Source organism: Felis catus, chromosome F1 (genome assembly GCF_018350175.1).
Source record: "Felis catus isolate Fca126 chromosome F1, F.catus_Fca126_mat1.0, whole genome shotgun sequence".
Taxonomy (NCBI): domain Eukaryota; kingdom Metazoa; phylum Chordata; class Mammalia; order Carnivora; family Felidae; genus Felis; species Felis catus.
In genome coordinates this window covers 64,822,401-64,836,256 of record NC_058384.1, presented here as the reverse complement: position 1 = coordinate 64,836,256, position 13,856 = coordinate 64,822,401, and the positions used below count along the sequence as shown (strand labels likewise).

Sequence of the window (13,856 nt, the reverse complement as noted above, 5' to 3'; positions counted from 1 at the left end):
GGACACACCCAGGAAAACTGATGACCCAAGCCATCAACTTAAATACCTACTCCAGCCAAAGACAAACGAAGGTGTTGGGGTGGGGAGTCATCAGGAAAAGCACAGAGAAGAAGAGTGAGATTGTTAAGCAGACGTGAATCATCCTGACCTTCTCCACGATAAGAGATTCTAAAGACGTCGTCCCCTTCCTCCTCCTCCTGGTACAGAAAGGGGGACACCCTTACAAACGGCGATTTCCCTTACAAATGCAAATGTCTCTTACAACAGGGTCTCTTTGACTCAGTTTTCAGAGTGCCTCCTCTGTTGTTTCTTAAAAATAACCAGCTCGGGGTGCCTGGGTGGCACAGTCGGTTAAGTGTCCGACTTCAGCCAGGTCACGATCTCGCGGTCCGGGAGTTCGAGCCCCGCGTCGGGCTCTGGGCTGATGGCTCAGAGCCTGGAGCCTGTTTCCGAGTCTGTGTCTCCCTCTCTCTCTGCCCCTCCCCCGTTCATGCTCTGTCTCTCTCTGTCCCAAAAATAAATAAACGTTGAAAAAAAAATTGTTTTAAAAAAAAAATAACCAGCTCAAAATAGCCAATATGCCACAGAGGCGTATTCTGAGGCGGCATATTCTGTCCCCCTTCATTATACCTTGAATGAAGGGGAGGGGCAGAGAGAGAGGGAGAGAGAATCCCAAGCAGGCTCCATGCCGTCAGCACAGAGCCTGACGCAGGGCTTGAGCTCATGAAACCACAAGATCGTGACCTGAGCCGAGATCAAGAGTCAGATGCTTAACCGACTGAGCCACCCAGGCGCCCCCATTCTTAATAATTGTTTAATTCCCCTTTCCCTACCTGCTTTATCCCCAGAAGTGTCATTTGGAATCCAATGCAGACTCTGGCCGCCCGTGCCCTCTCTGAGAAGCAGGCTGTCACACACTTACAGCACAGCATTCCGTGAGCAAAATTGTGGCCTCCCAAGTTCCCGCTCCAGGCATCCATTTCTCCCTCCTCAGTGGCATCCAAGCCATTTATTTCTTCCCTGCGTCTGCCTTCTCCGGAATTAACGAATTCATCAAATATTTATTGAGGACATATTAGAAGCCACACCACCCTAGAAGCTGGGTAATGACGCAGCTGCTGTCGTAGAATTTGCGATCTAGGGGGAGAGGACGCAAGGAAACCCGCACCCCCAGTTTTGTTTTGTTTTTTCCGAGAGTGGTATCTGTAAGTCCTAATGGAGCAGGAAAGCGAGTGATGTGGAACCTGCCCCGTGAGGCTCTGGACAAAGCAAGTGTCAGCTCCTGGTGCACGCACGTCGGGCGCATGTACACCTGCTGTGAAGGAAGCCCCAGGCGACGAGACTGGATCTGATGTGAGTGTGGTTCTGTCGCTCCCGTTTCTGTGGTTTTCCAGCCGGTCCCGTGCATCCGAGCCCCGTGATGCCACACGGCTGCCATCGGGCACACGTTTGTTGGGGGGGGGGGGGGGGGGAGGAACAGGCAAAATGGCAGGAGGGAGACAGGTCAGAAAACACAGGGCCCTGAGGGCCAGGGGGAGGGTTCCAGTGTGTTCTAGGGGCCGCAGGAGGGGGCGGCTCTCGTTTACATCTGGAAAGATCGTTCTCTGTGCTGAACCGCAAGAGGGAAACCTGCGTGGAGAAGCTTCTTGTTTGGGCCCAACCTTCCAGCAAAGAAAGGGTCGGCGACTTCGCGGTCAGCGCCCTCGCTCTAGGGTCTCCCGTGTCCTCCGGCCCCAGCACCTCCCCAGCCACCTCCTGTCCTCAGGTTAGAGTTTCCTGGCCCAACGTGATGGGCTGTTTAGTGACAGAGACGCCTGTCTCGTCACCTCTGTGGCCGGGAAATTTGAGGTTGTGCGGCTCCCTGTGACATCTCCCTCCTCCTTGGTGGCCCCTCTGTCCTTTGAAGCCAGCCTGCCCTGAGCTGTGAGAGCAGCGACCAGCTGCCCACCAACCCTTCTGTCCTGTGGCCCCACAGGACGGGTCACAGAACCCCCCTCCTTTCCCGTTTCCCGGTGGTTTCTGTCTAGCATGAAGCCTGTCTTCTTAAGTCGAGTGCCTCATCCCGACGTTTCTGATGTCCTCCTAAAAATCCGAGTGAGAGTTTTCTGCCAAATTCGGAAGTCTCTTCGCCTCTCACCGTCTCTCTGTTCTGCTTTTGAACGTGTTTCCTGAAACCACAGCATCCCAAGGACAGTCCTTCCAAATGTGCTCCTTGTCCCTTAAGTTTGTAATCATGTCCATGATTTTGGTCTCCGTGGCAAGCTGACACGTCCCCCTCAGAGCCGGAGACCCCCTTCTTCGGCATCTGTCCTTTGCTGGACCCCTTCAACCTACGGGGTCTCTGACCCAGAGCCTGGATCTTTGAAATCCACCATCGTGATCCAATGAACAGTATTACCAGCAAATCAGAGATGACGGTCCTGGAGCCCTAGCCGCGTGCCGGGGAAGGAGGCCCTACATTATCCCCATTCGGAAGATGAGGAAATTCGCAGAATAAAACATCTTAAATAACTTGCCCAACAAGATATGGAACCAGGGCATGAGCTCATGCGGTCTCGTGAAACCCTGGATGAAAGGGGCGGGGGCTTTAAGAAACTGCAGTGGCCCCGATCAAGGTACAGATGAGACCTTCAATAGGCCCTCCTTGACCCTGAACACGAGTAACGCATCTTGAGAGGAACAGAACCTGGTTCTGCCCATCAGTGCTTGGTACCCACGAAGCAAAGGCCAACGACCCAGGCACCAGGACTCTGTAGGTGTTGAGGTGAATCTGCCCCGGCCCCTGGGGAGCACTACAATGTCCAGAATTGAAACTCTTGGGCAAGTCTGAGCTGGCCCCAGGTGTAAGCCCTGTCCCCAGAGGCAGCGGATGCCCGGCTGCCTGTGAGAGATGGTCCTCTCTTCGGTTACGGCTCTACTGGGTCTGGAGCCCTGCCAGGCCCCCTTCCTGCTGCTATAGGTGCAGAAAGTACAGACCTCTCGACCGAGGAGCTTCCTTCTCTCTTTGTGGCATTTACGGCTCTGAGGGGACAGGCTTATCTCCTCCCTGCACGCTCTAAAAGAACTGAAAAACAGAGACGGGACTTAAATACGAATCTAAGCTTCCAGATGGAACAGAAACGAAAATCTCTATTTACTTCCCACCTGGTGGAGAAGGAAAGGTCCCAGAGCCCCAGACAGAGCGGCCACGTGCACAGGAAACTTGACCCCTGAGCTGTGGATCAGTGGATGTCAGGTTTGGGACCAGCCCGCACAAGCCGCTCCTCTTCCCGAAAGGAGGAGCCAGTCAGAGGGAAATGGAAGCTTCCCCAGCCTAGGACCCTCTCCAGAAGAACCGAGACCCGGTCTTGCAGGATCAAGCTGCTATTGTCACCCGTGTCCTCTCCAGCATTCCCGGTCATTCCACAGATAGGGAAATGACACAAATAACTAAAAACGCACACCTACGAGACGCCGGGATGCTTGGCAGAACCTGGTGGAGGCGACAGTCACTTGGGAGGGGAGCTGCAGGCTGTCATATGAAAAGGAGTCCCCAGGTGGCCTGCTGAAGCTGTCAGGGTTTTCCTGTGGCCAGCTGAGCAGGAGGGGCTCAAGAACTCACCCCTCCCGCTGGCTTGGAGCTGCCGGGTGGTGGAAAAATACTACGATGTGAAAGAACAGTGCGTAAGGCATGGAAAAGATTTATTCCAAAAAGATTAATGACAGGGAAATTCGGAAAGTTTCAGGCATCAAGCCCTCAAGCAAACTGAAGAAAACGGGGACCCGATGAAAAAGGATGAGAGTCGAGAGAACATACTCAACCCAAGAAGGGGCTCCAGACAAACTCAGCGAGCACGAGCACTGCGGGATCTTCAGTGGCGTTAGAAGTCGCGGGGATCCCAATATGCCTTACAGCAAAAGAAATCACTGATGTGGAGGAAAGCCTTAAAAAAATAAAAGCTCCGATTACAAGGACCAAGCACGTAGGTTCAGAGAAGTCTGGGCGATGATAAATGAGAAGGCAAGATAATGGAAATATCACACGAGGAAAACTGGTGGTCCTGAGGAAAAAAGAACAAATTAAACAGAAACGACAACAAAACGTTTCTCCTTAGCTTTTTAAACCTTCAAATTCAAAGGATTAAATAATTAGAGAGTATTCTAAATTCCAGTGACCACATCCTGATGGATGGGGGGGCGGGGGTCAGAACACTGGAAAAATTCTCTTCCTGGGTTATGCGGATAACTCATGAAAGCACAATAAAATGGGGTGGGTTTGCCTTTAAAAGGAAATTAAAAGGCTGGCAGGACCTCAGGTAAACATATGCCGTCTTCCGGGAGAAAAAAAACACAAAAGTTGGCTCACTTCCTCCTAGAGACACTTAAAATGCATGGCTCTCCATCTTGACCAAACACTGGACTCACTTGGAGAACTTTAAAAACATCGACGGTCCCGCAAATCAGATGTTCTTTTCAGTTTATTTATTTATTTATTTGAGAGAGGCACAGACAAGTGCGAGGCGGGGGAAGGGCAGAGAGAGAGAGAGAGAATCCCAAGCCGGCTTCACACTGTCAGCGCAGAGCTCGCCAGTGGGGCTCCGACCCACAAAGCCATGAGATCGTGACCTTTGCCAAAACCGAGAGCCGGACCCTCAAAGGACTGGGCCACCCAGGCGCCCCTCCCCCAGGTCAGGTGGTGTGGTCCTGAACAGCCCCTCTGCCCGGCGCTGTCCCTTGTGCTGATGAAAACAGAGTGGAGGAGGCAGAGGGAAACACGCCCCCCCCACGTGTGTAGGGGTCCCCCCTCAGAGCCGGATCGAACGAGGGCCATGTGAGGCGTGACCCCACCCCCCACCCCCAGGAGGCAGCTCCGGGACTGACAGAAGGTCTCAGATCCACAGCTGGGTCTTGACGAACACTTCACCTTGTGCTTCGTAGTTCAAGTTCTGCCAGTTCAGGATGTTAGCGCTGAAGGCCTGACCATTGTAGACGGAGCTTATTTCGACTGGTGACAGCACAAAGTCCCACATGTTCACCTCTCCAATGTCTCCCACTAAGGACTGGTTCGTGTCAAAGTTCCCAGCAAAGGAATCCTGCTCCTGCCCCAGGATGATGCTTGCTCCTGCCCCCACAGTGTATCCCTTCTTCAGACTCGTCCTCACCATGGGCCTCCCATCCACCCAGAGCTCTACAATCCCCGAGCTGGACTCCCAGCTGATGCAGAAGTGCACTGGTGCATAAGACTTCTCCGGAGCCGTGAAGTAGGCGTCCGAGCCACCCACAGATACGCTGTATACTCCACTCCTCTCCTTGAAGAGGAGGATCTCATTGCTCTGTGTCCTGGTGGCGTAAGAGAAGAGGCTATATGGGCGGGTCAAGGCGGTATAGACCCGCAGGCATACGGTGAAAGCCTGCAATGGCTCCTGGACCTGAGCAAACAGGGTTACGAAGGACTTATCGGACTCTATGGGGAACACAAAGGCCTTTTTTTGCATGTCTGTGGGATAGAAAAGAGAGAGAGAAAATGGCGGCAGTTGAGTTACGTTAAAAAACAAAATTCAGAGGAGTAAACTTGAAGATCTAATTGGCCTTATTCCCTGATTCATGAATTGGGCAGCATCCCTTCCAGCAGAAAGAAAGGAGCTCTGAGAACTGCGGGGTAGAAGGTTCAGGGAGAGAAAGTTTCTAGCAAGGGGTAGATTACTTCAAGCAGGGTCACCGTCCTATGGGGGGAGGAAGGGCTGCTCTCAGGCGAATTAACCTCGTTAGTGCTGACCAGCTTGCTAACCAGATTGACCAGTTAAAGGTTATATTCCAGGGGGAGGCTGGCACTGAAATCGGGGAGGCAGTCAGGCTCGATGTGGGTGGGGCTTAACCCAAGTGATGCCATTAGGGCCTGTGGTCTCTCTTTTAACAGCTTGTCAGGCCACGAAGCTGTATTCGGTCACTATGTGGATTTAGAAACCAGACTGCCCCCTTCCCCAGACCACCACCCCTTCCCTGCACTGGCCATTTTCCCCATGGCCTTACACAGTCTGGCCCGGAGACGAGAACTCAGCGACCATCCAGAGCCGCGCTTACCGCTTTGGAGAAAAGCTCCAGGGAGGCCGATGACGACCAGGAAACACAGTGACAACTTGTCCATGTCTCCGCCCCGCCGTCCCCGGGCCCGGAATCTGGGTTCTCGTCGTGGAAAAAGTATTGGCAGCTGAGATCCCCGTCTCTGGTCTGCTCTGCTTGACCTTATATGAGCCACAATCACAGTGACTTCAGCCGATGGGTAAATGATTTTCCAAAATTGCCCTCTGGTGCCATGAATCGAAGCCCGAAGAGCAAATAAACGAAGATAAATGCAAAATGAGAGATCAATGTGGGTTATTTATTAGCGACTGTGTGGTGCCTGCTGGTTCTCCAACAATGCTGGGTGGCAGTGCTTGGTGAACTAAAACAGTCACATTCTGGAAATCCATTCCAGGGAAATCCATTCTAGAATATCAGGCGGGGTGGAGGGGGGGGATGGCTTGGGGGGTGGAGGAGGCTTTATTCACAAAGACAACCACAACTTAGAAAATTGTGGGCATGTTTAAACAGATGGTGTAGATCCACATCCACTGAACAGAATGGACAGCCGTTTACAACGCCGGTTGTGAATTTTATGCTACAACACGTAAATATGCTTATGATGCTGTAAGAGAAAACTTAACATGAATTTGTTTATACCCTTTTTAAAATTTTTTTAATGTTTACTAATTTTTGAGAGAGAGACAGAGACAGAGACAGAGTGCCAGCTGGGGAGGGGCAGAAAGAAAGGGAGACACACAATCCGAAGCAGGTTCCAGGCTCTGGGTGGTCAGCAAAGGGCCCGTCGCGGGACTCGAACTCACGAACCTCGAGATCGTGACCTGACCTGAGCTGAAGTCGGACGCTTAACCGACTGAGCCCCCCCAGGTGCCCCCCCACCCCCGGTAGTTTTATCATAGGATTTAGGTATCATTTGGCCCTCTGTCCTTTTAACTTCAGCCTTAATGCCTGATTCTACTTCTGAACAAACAGGACACAAGACCCCTTCTGTAAAGGAAAACCAGCGCTGATGACGTGGCTGTACTAACATCAGCTAGAAGTGGCCTCAGTGGGCAATTAATCTTACTCCCCATTTACTGTGAAAAAGAATTGCTTAGAACCAACTCACCCAAACTAAAATCACTCTTTTTGGAAGACGTCACCCAACATTTAATTGGATCATGTCTGACAGCTTTACGTAGTACAACAATACATCAGTTACCTTGGGATATATTTTCTAACAAAATTACATGGAAATATCTACCAGTGAGCTAAATTGTTTAAATTTAAGCATTCCAGGAATGCTTTATTGAGATCTTTTTAATGTTCACTGAATGCAAATGCCAGCTGTAAAAATTTTCCTGGCTAAAATTATTAGGGCCAGAGGCTGTCCACTAAACTATGTGTAGTAAGGTAACAGTAATTGAATTCCGAGGAAAATATTAGCTCAGCCCACATCCTTGGGGATTTGGGATGGTCTTCTATAATTAAGACATATCTCCTGACTGGATTCTTTAACCAGAAAGAAGTGTCAACCCTCTCTTCTGCTTAGCTGAATGTCAGGGAATATGGATCTTCCCTAATTGGACAACAGAGAATATTCGCACTCACATTTTTGCCCGAGAATATATCCTTACCTTGCAGGCTTCCAAATAGTTACCAAAACTCAATTAGGGGAATCGATATTCACAAATAATTGCCTGAAAGGTTTGCCCGTTCATCCTCCTAATACCCTGGACCTAATCTTTAGCAAAACCTCCCATGGCTGTACCTCAGACCAATTCCACCAAACTCTACTCTAATGGTATATAATGAGCCTATGTTCAGGGATATAACGCAAAACAGCCTAATGATAATAACGGCAGACGACCGTTTCGAGAGCTTCCTATGTGCCACGTGCTACACTAAGTGCTCTCTAGCCATGATCCTACTTGATTCTTATGACAACTCTTTGAGCTACTTGCTACCGAAGGGGGGGCAGAACAGGCCACCCCAAAATACGCCACTTTGACATATCAATTCTTTTGAATCAAAGTTACGTAAGAAATAGTGCAGGAAGGACACCCCGACCCTCCTCTGTCCCCCTGGAAGCGGGAAATAAATCTCCCATGTGGAAGGTGCCCTCTCCGCACCAGGGAAGTAGAAGGCATCCTTAACACCAGAGGTAGGAAACGTAGGGCCAAGAAGGCTATATAAACAAACCTTGTTACTTCTTCACTAACCTGCTACCCAAAGTCCAAATCCCTCTGTCTCATCAACTCCTCACAAATGTTTTGTTTCCTCGGCTAAAAAGCATAAAAGCTGCCTGCTTGGTCTCTTCTTTGGATGTCCCATTTTTATAGGCTCCCATCATATGAAATGAAATTTGTTTTCCTCCTGTTAACCTGTCTTACGTCAATTTAATTATCAGGCCAGCCAAAGAACCTAGAAGGGAAGAAGGGAAAAGTTCTCCTCCCCTACAGTTTTGGTGCCCAGTGTGGGGCTCTCACTGTCGCTCCCAGATGGTACAGCTGAGAAATCCTGGGGCCTCCGATGGGAGCTGGCAGAAAGTAAGAATTCTTCTTTTTTTTTTTTTTTTAATATTTTTAATGTTTATTTACTTTTGAGAGAGAAAGAGAGAAAGACACAGCACGAACCGGAGAGGGGCAGAGAGTAAGGGAGACACAGAATCCGAAGCAGGCTCCAGGCTCCAAGGTGTCAGCACAGATCCCAACGCGGGGCATGAGCTCACAAACCGTGAGATCGTGACCTGAGCCGAAGTCAGTTGCTCAACTGACTGAGCCACCCAAGTGCCCCAGAAAGTAAGAATTCTTAACCATATCAGTCTCCTGGGCCTCAGCCTGCAGCGTCTGTTCGGAGTGAGAGTGGAGAGACTTCTTTTCTTTTCTAAATTTAGATTAGCAGAAGAAAATACTTGTGTGGACTAGTTCCCTGGATAGAGCAACTATCGTAAAGATTTGTTATGAGTACCCCTGTTTGCCACTGACCCCTTTCCTCCCTCAGATGGTCACTGTTTTCCTTTTTCTCTGTCTTTTGTGTCATTTGTCATAAGGAGGGAAACCACAGGGTAGAACCATAGGCGTAGGCCCCCTAAGTCTGCTGTTCGAGCCAGCCTCCCAGACTGCTGACTTCACGGTTCTCACCGGACTGGCGTCTGCCGAGGCAAATTTTGTGTGCAAACCAGACGAGGTTTTCCTTTCATCTTGTTCTATGTCCTTAGAGCTTGGCTTTGTGACCAGTGAAAATAATCCCTCTGGTCTCCACCAGCTGGAAGGTGCACCTGCCAGTCTGCATCTAGCAGCCAGTCGAACAGACTGGGGTTCTGAGACGTGCAGTCCACAAGCAACACTCTCTTGTCCTACCTACCATGCCAGCTCACAGGGGCACTTGTCACAAGGGCTCCAATCCATGAGGCGCCTTGGTCATCTCGACCTTTGTTGTCTCGTTAGTGCCGGAAAAGCCCCCTTTCAGTGGCACCTGCTGGTGCCACAGATATGCAAGTCTGTGACCGAGGCCCCTCATGTTCTCATGAGAAACTGGAGACGCCATTTCCACCGACTGCCTATGACAACAAAGGGTTTTGCTTTCCCAGGGTAACGCTGGGAGCGAACTTTCTGAATCTTGTGAGGGCGGTGTCTTTTGCGCCCTTTTTTGGTGCATTTTTTTTTTTTTTAGTGCATCTCTTTGGCATCCTTGGTCAAGCCACGAAAAGGCTAACTGGTTTGAGTCACTATTGAGACCAATATAAGATCTGACAAGTCAATGGCCAAAGTATCCTCTGAATTAGAAAAGGTCTGTATTTGGGGCGCCTGGGTGGCACAGTCGGTTAAGCGTCCAACTTCGGCCAGGTCATGATCTCGCACTCCGTGAGTTCGAGCCCCGCGTCAGGCTCTGGGCTGATGGCTCGGAGCCTGGAGCCTGTTTCCGATTCTGTGTCTCCCTCTCTCTCTGCCCCTCCCCCGTTCATGCTCTGTCTCTCTCTGTCCCAAAAATAAATAAAAAACGTTGAAAAAAAATTTTAAAAAGAAAAGGTCTGTATTTGAAGAAACTAATTTTTTTCCGGAGAGTTCTCAGCCTTATTGCCTCTTATGGAAAGACCACGTGAAAAAGTGGATACAAACGAGAATAACAGCTACTCTTAGGGACCCCCTTAACAAGACGAAAGAACACAAATTAGACTTAGAACAAAGATGAAAGTCCACATTTAACGTCAGTTCCCCTTCCTAAAGTCCGGCCTCACCTCCTTCACAAATTCCAACTCCCCAAACTCCTCCACTTTCCCCAGAAAATCCCCTGAACACCCAGCCCCCTGGTTTAGCCATCCTTTCCCTAGAAGATTCACAGAGAACAGTCCAGCCTGTTCTTGAGGCCCAGGGTATATGGGCTACTCAAGTGAAGGCAGAAGCCCAGGCGCACGTGGGACAGGTGCTTCACGAGCTCCATAATCAGTCACAGCTTCAAGTCTTTCCATGTGACGTCCTTTGTGGATACATCCTGGTCACACACCCGCTGCCCCCTGCCAGGCGCACACACACACACACACACACACACACACATACACAGCGACAAAGAATTCACTTCCCTTGGATACCAACAGATTTTCCAAGTTATAACACCCTTTAACTTCCATTTTCAGAAGGCCCTGACATATTTATGGAGGAATCAGAAGATGAGTGGCCAATCACCGCTCCATTCATAAGGACCTTGACTGACGGCAGAGGGATATTCTCCCACCCACGACTGTAGTGCAGTTAACAGACAGGCCAAAGGGCCCCCTGGGAAAAATCCCTCTCGCAGAGACAAGAGGTAGCCAGAATTTCTCCCAGGCCCTCCTACAAAGAAATGATAGGGGAATGGACGAACTGGGGGTGATAGAAGCAATAGCAGAGTCTTTCCCCTTTATGGTGAATTTGTACAAGGTTGACTTGTGCTCTCAGAATGGAGAGCATCCAAAGGCTTTTGTTGAATGCTTCATACAGACCTTTCAAAGGCATACGCGCTATACCCTAAAGCTCCAGACCACAGAAATCTTTTAATTTCCCCCCTTAATTTCAGGGGAAATTTTCTCCCTGATCTAAAAAGACACATTCAAAATAGAGTGGTCTGATGGACCAGTCCCCTTCTAAGCATGAGAGTGGAAGCAGCGACCCAAGTCTTTGATGATAGCTTGCAAGAATGCAAGACAAAAAGAGAGTTAAAACCGACGATTCTCCATTTGTCACTTGAGTCTTCGGAGAGGCAAAAGCGTAACTCTGAGAGCTACTCAGCGTCCACCCAGATGCTTTCCTGTTCGCCTTCAGACATTTGCAGATCTTGCACCAAAAAAGAAAAAATCCAAATATTGGAAGTCAATTGTTCCGCATTTCAAAAAAAGGCAGAAAAAATTGAAATAGTAATTATCCTAGACTTCTGTAACAGACAAATATGCTTCAAGACCCCTAGGAGAAAATTCACCTTCTTTCTCTGTCCCTGCAAAATGTAAATCTTGCCATGTCTTTAAACTGTAAACACCCCAGGAGACAACTAAAACACAGTCCACAATCACCTGAGACTGAAGGGGGGTGGGTAGCTTTTTAAATCATAAACTGCTGTAAAGGTCCACCTGCCAAACACTAGCCCATAGCCCCCATACAATCACCTGTCAAGGACAAATACACATCTTAAATTTCTTCTCCGTAAGTATTAGTAAATACTAATTAGTAAATACTAATACTTTACAGCTTTAGCCATTGGAGCAAGTAACCTTAACTTGTTCTGTCTGACAGAGATACAATTTGAATTCAACTGTTATTTATAAATTAGTGACTTTCAGGGGGGCCTGGGTGGCTCAGTCGGTTAAGTGTCCGACTTCGGCTCAGGTCATGATCTCGTGGTTCACGAGTTCGAGCCCCACGTCGGGCTCTGTGCTGACAGCTTGGAGCCTGGAGCCTGCTTCCGATTCTGTGTCTCCCTCTCTCTCTGACCCTCCCCCCATTCATTCTCTGTCTCTCTCTGTCTCAAAAATAAATTAACGTTATAAATTAGTGACTTTTACATTGCTGTACCTTATTCATGGCTACAATCTTAGAATGAAGGTTCTAGGATCTCTGTGTCTGCCTGTATGTTTATGTATGCCTATGTTTGTACACGCACAGAGAGATGGTATTTTCTTCTACCTCCAGAGGGTATTGTGAAAATTAATTTGTAAACATCCCTATTTAATTGGCTTAAAAATAAGTGCTTATGAAATAAGCATTCCTAAAACTCAGAAACATAGAAGCTAACATGCACGTTTTCCAAGTTCATGTGATCTGGGGTAATCTTTATTATATACAAGCTAGTTTATGTTTTGTTAGTTTAATTAAAAGATACATGTCTTCGGGGTACCTGGGTGGTTCAGTCAGTTGAGCGCCCAACTCTTGGTTTCAACTCAGGTCACGATTTCACCTTGTGTGAGTTTGAGCCCCACATCATGCTCCGCGCGAACGGTGCAGAGCCTGCTTGAGATTCTCTCTCTCCCTCTTTCCTCCCCTTCCCTGCTCATGCTCTTTCTCCCTCCCTCAAAATAAGTAAATAAACTGTAAGGATTTTTAACTAAAAAATAAAATATACATGGCGTCAGAGTTATCGACACTGAATCTAATGCGGACATACAACATTTATCCCACCTACGTCCACTAGTCAAATACATGCATGCTATCTCTTAGAAAATTTGTCAGCCAGAAAAAGAGCTTGGGATCATGGCAGAGTGTCTCATGACGGCTGCACGCATAGTCTAAATGGAATTGTTGAGCGCGAATAATTCAGATATACGTAAGTGTGATAAGAGTTTATAGATGAACTTTTCAGCCAAAATTATGTTTCCCAAATCTCTGGGGTAACTTGAAACCTTAGAGTTTTGCTAAGTTAAGTGATGGATATTTATTAAATATCTAGATCATTTCCAAAGAAGATAAAATACTGGAAACAGTGATGACTGGACATAGGCTTATCTACCTTTGGCTTCTGTTACATAGAAACTAAAGGTTTTGGGTCTGTTGGTAAACGTGTCAACTGTGCCATATTGAAACGTACTCATGAAGTCACCAGCCTGGGGAATGCTAGTGGAACAGTTCACAAGTGCTTACCTCTTAGTTTTGACTAGATATTAAAGGTTCTAAGGGTTAATGAATTCGAATTAATCCGTGTAGGTTAAATTGCTAGATACAATACGGGACACAACTCTGTACCCAAGGAAAGTGGGATACGTTTTTGGATATGAAAGTTTTGAGGCATGGAGATGCATTTTTTGTTAAGGAAAAAAAAAAAAAAGTAGATCTGTCCTGAAGTGAAATTGGTAATTTCAGAACGGGAAGGAAAATCATGGAGAACAAACTAAATGTATATTTGGGCAGAGAGAGAGAATATTACCGTATATAGTCAAGTTGGCTAGAAATTGAATTGCTGTTGGGTCTTTCAAAATACATATTAACATCAGTAGGTTGTTTATGTAAGTTTCTTTCATGTGCTAAAAGGAAAAAGTGTCCTTGGACTATGGGTCTGCACTTGAGAAGATGTGATGGAAGTTCTTTTGCCTTTTAAGTAACTGGTCAAGAAAGTAAATATTTTCTTTACTAAAACCATGTCCTGTGCTTCGTGTTGTCTTTATCAAGTCTTTGATGACTTAACTGAATCTTAATATTAAGAAGTGAGTTTTGCTTAGCTCACTTCTGTATTTGCTTTTAAAAGATTTTGATGACATAGATAATTAAATATTGTTTCAGAATTGCCTGTGATTCCATTTCGTCAAGCATCCAAACCTTTTGATGTGTTTAACAAACTTCCCAAGTCAAATGCTA

At 47.8% G+C, this 13,856-nt stretch overlaps 1 protein-coding gene across 1 annotated transcript; it reads right to left on the bottom strand.

Moving 5' to 3' along the window:
- Positions 1-3,946: 3,946 nt before the first annotated feature.
- CRP (C-reactive protein) lies at positions 3,947-6,218 on the bottom strand. Its single transcript, XM_003999662.5, has 2 exons — positions 6,061-6,218; positions 3,947-5,476 (listed from the first exon to the last, which is right to left on the bottom strand). Exons 1-2 carry the CDS (start codon positions 6,122-6,124, stop codon positions 4,869-4,871), a joined length of 672 nt encoding a protein of 223 aa, XP_003999711.4. The 5' UTR covers positions 6,125-6,218; the 3' UTR covers positions 3,947-4,868.
- Positions 6,219-13,856: the final 7,638 nt, after the last annotated feature.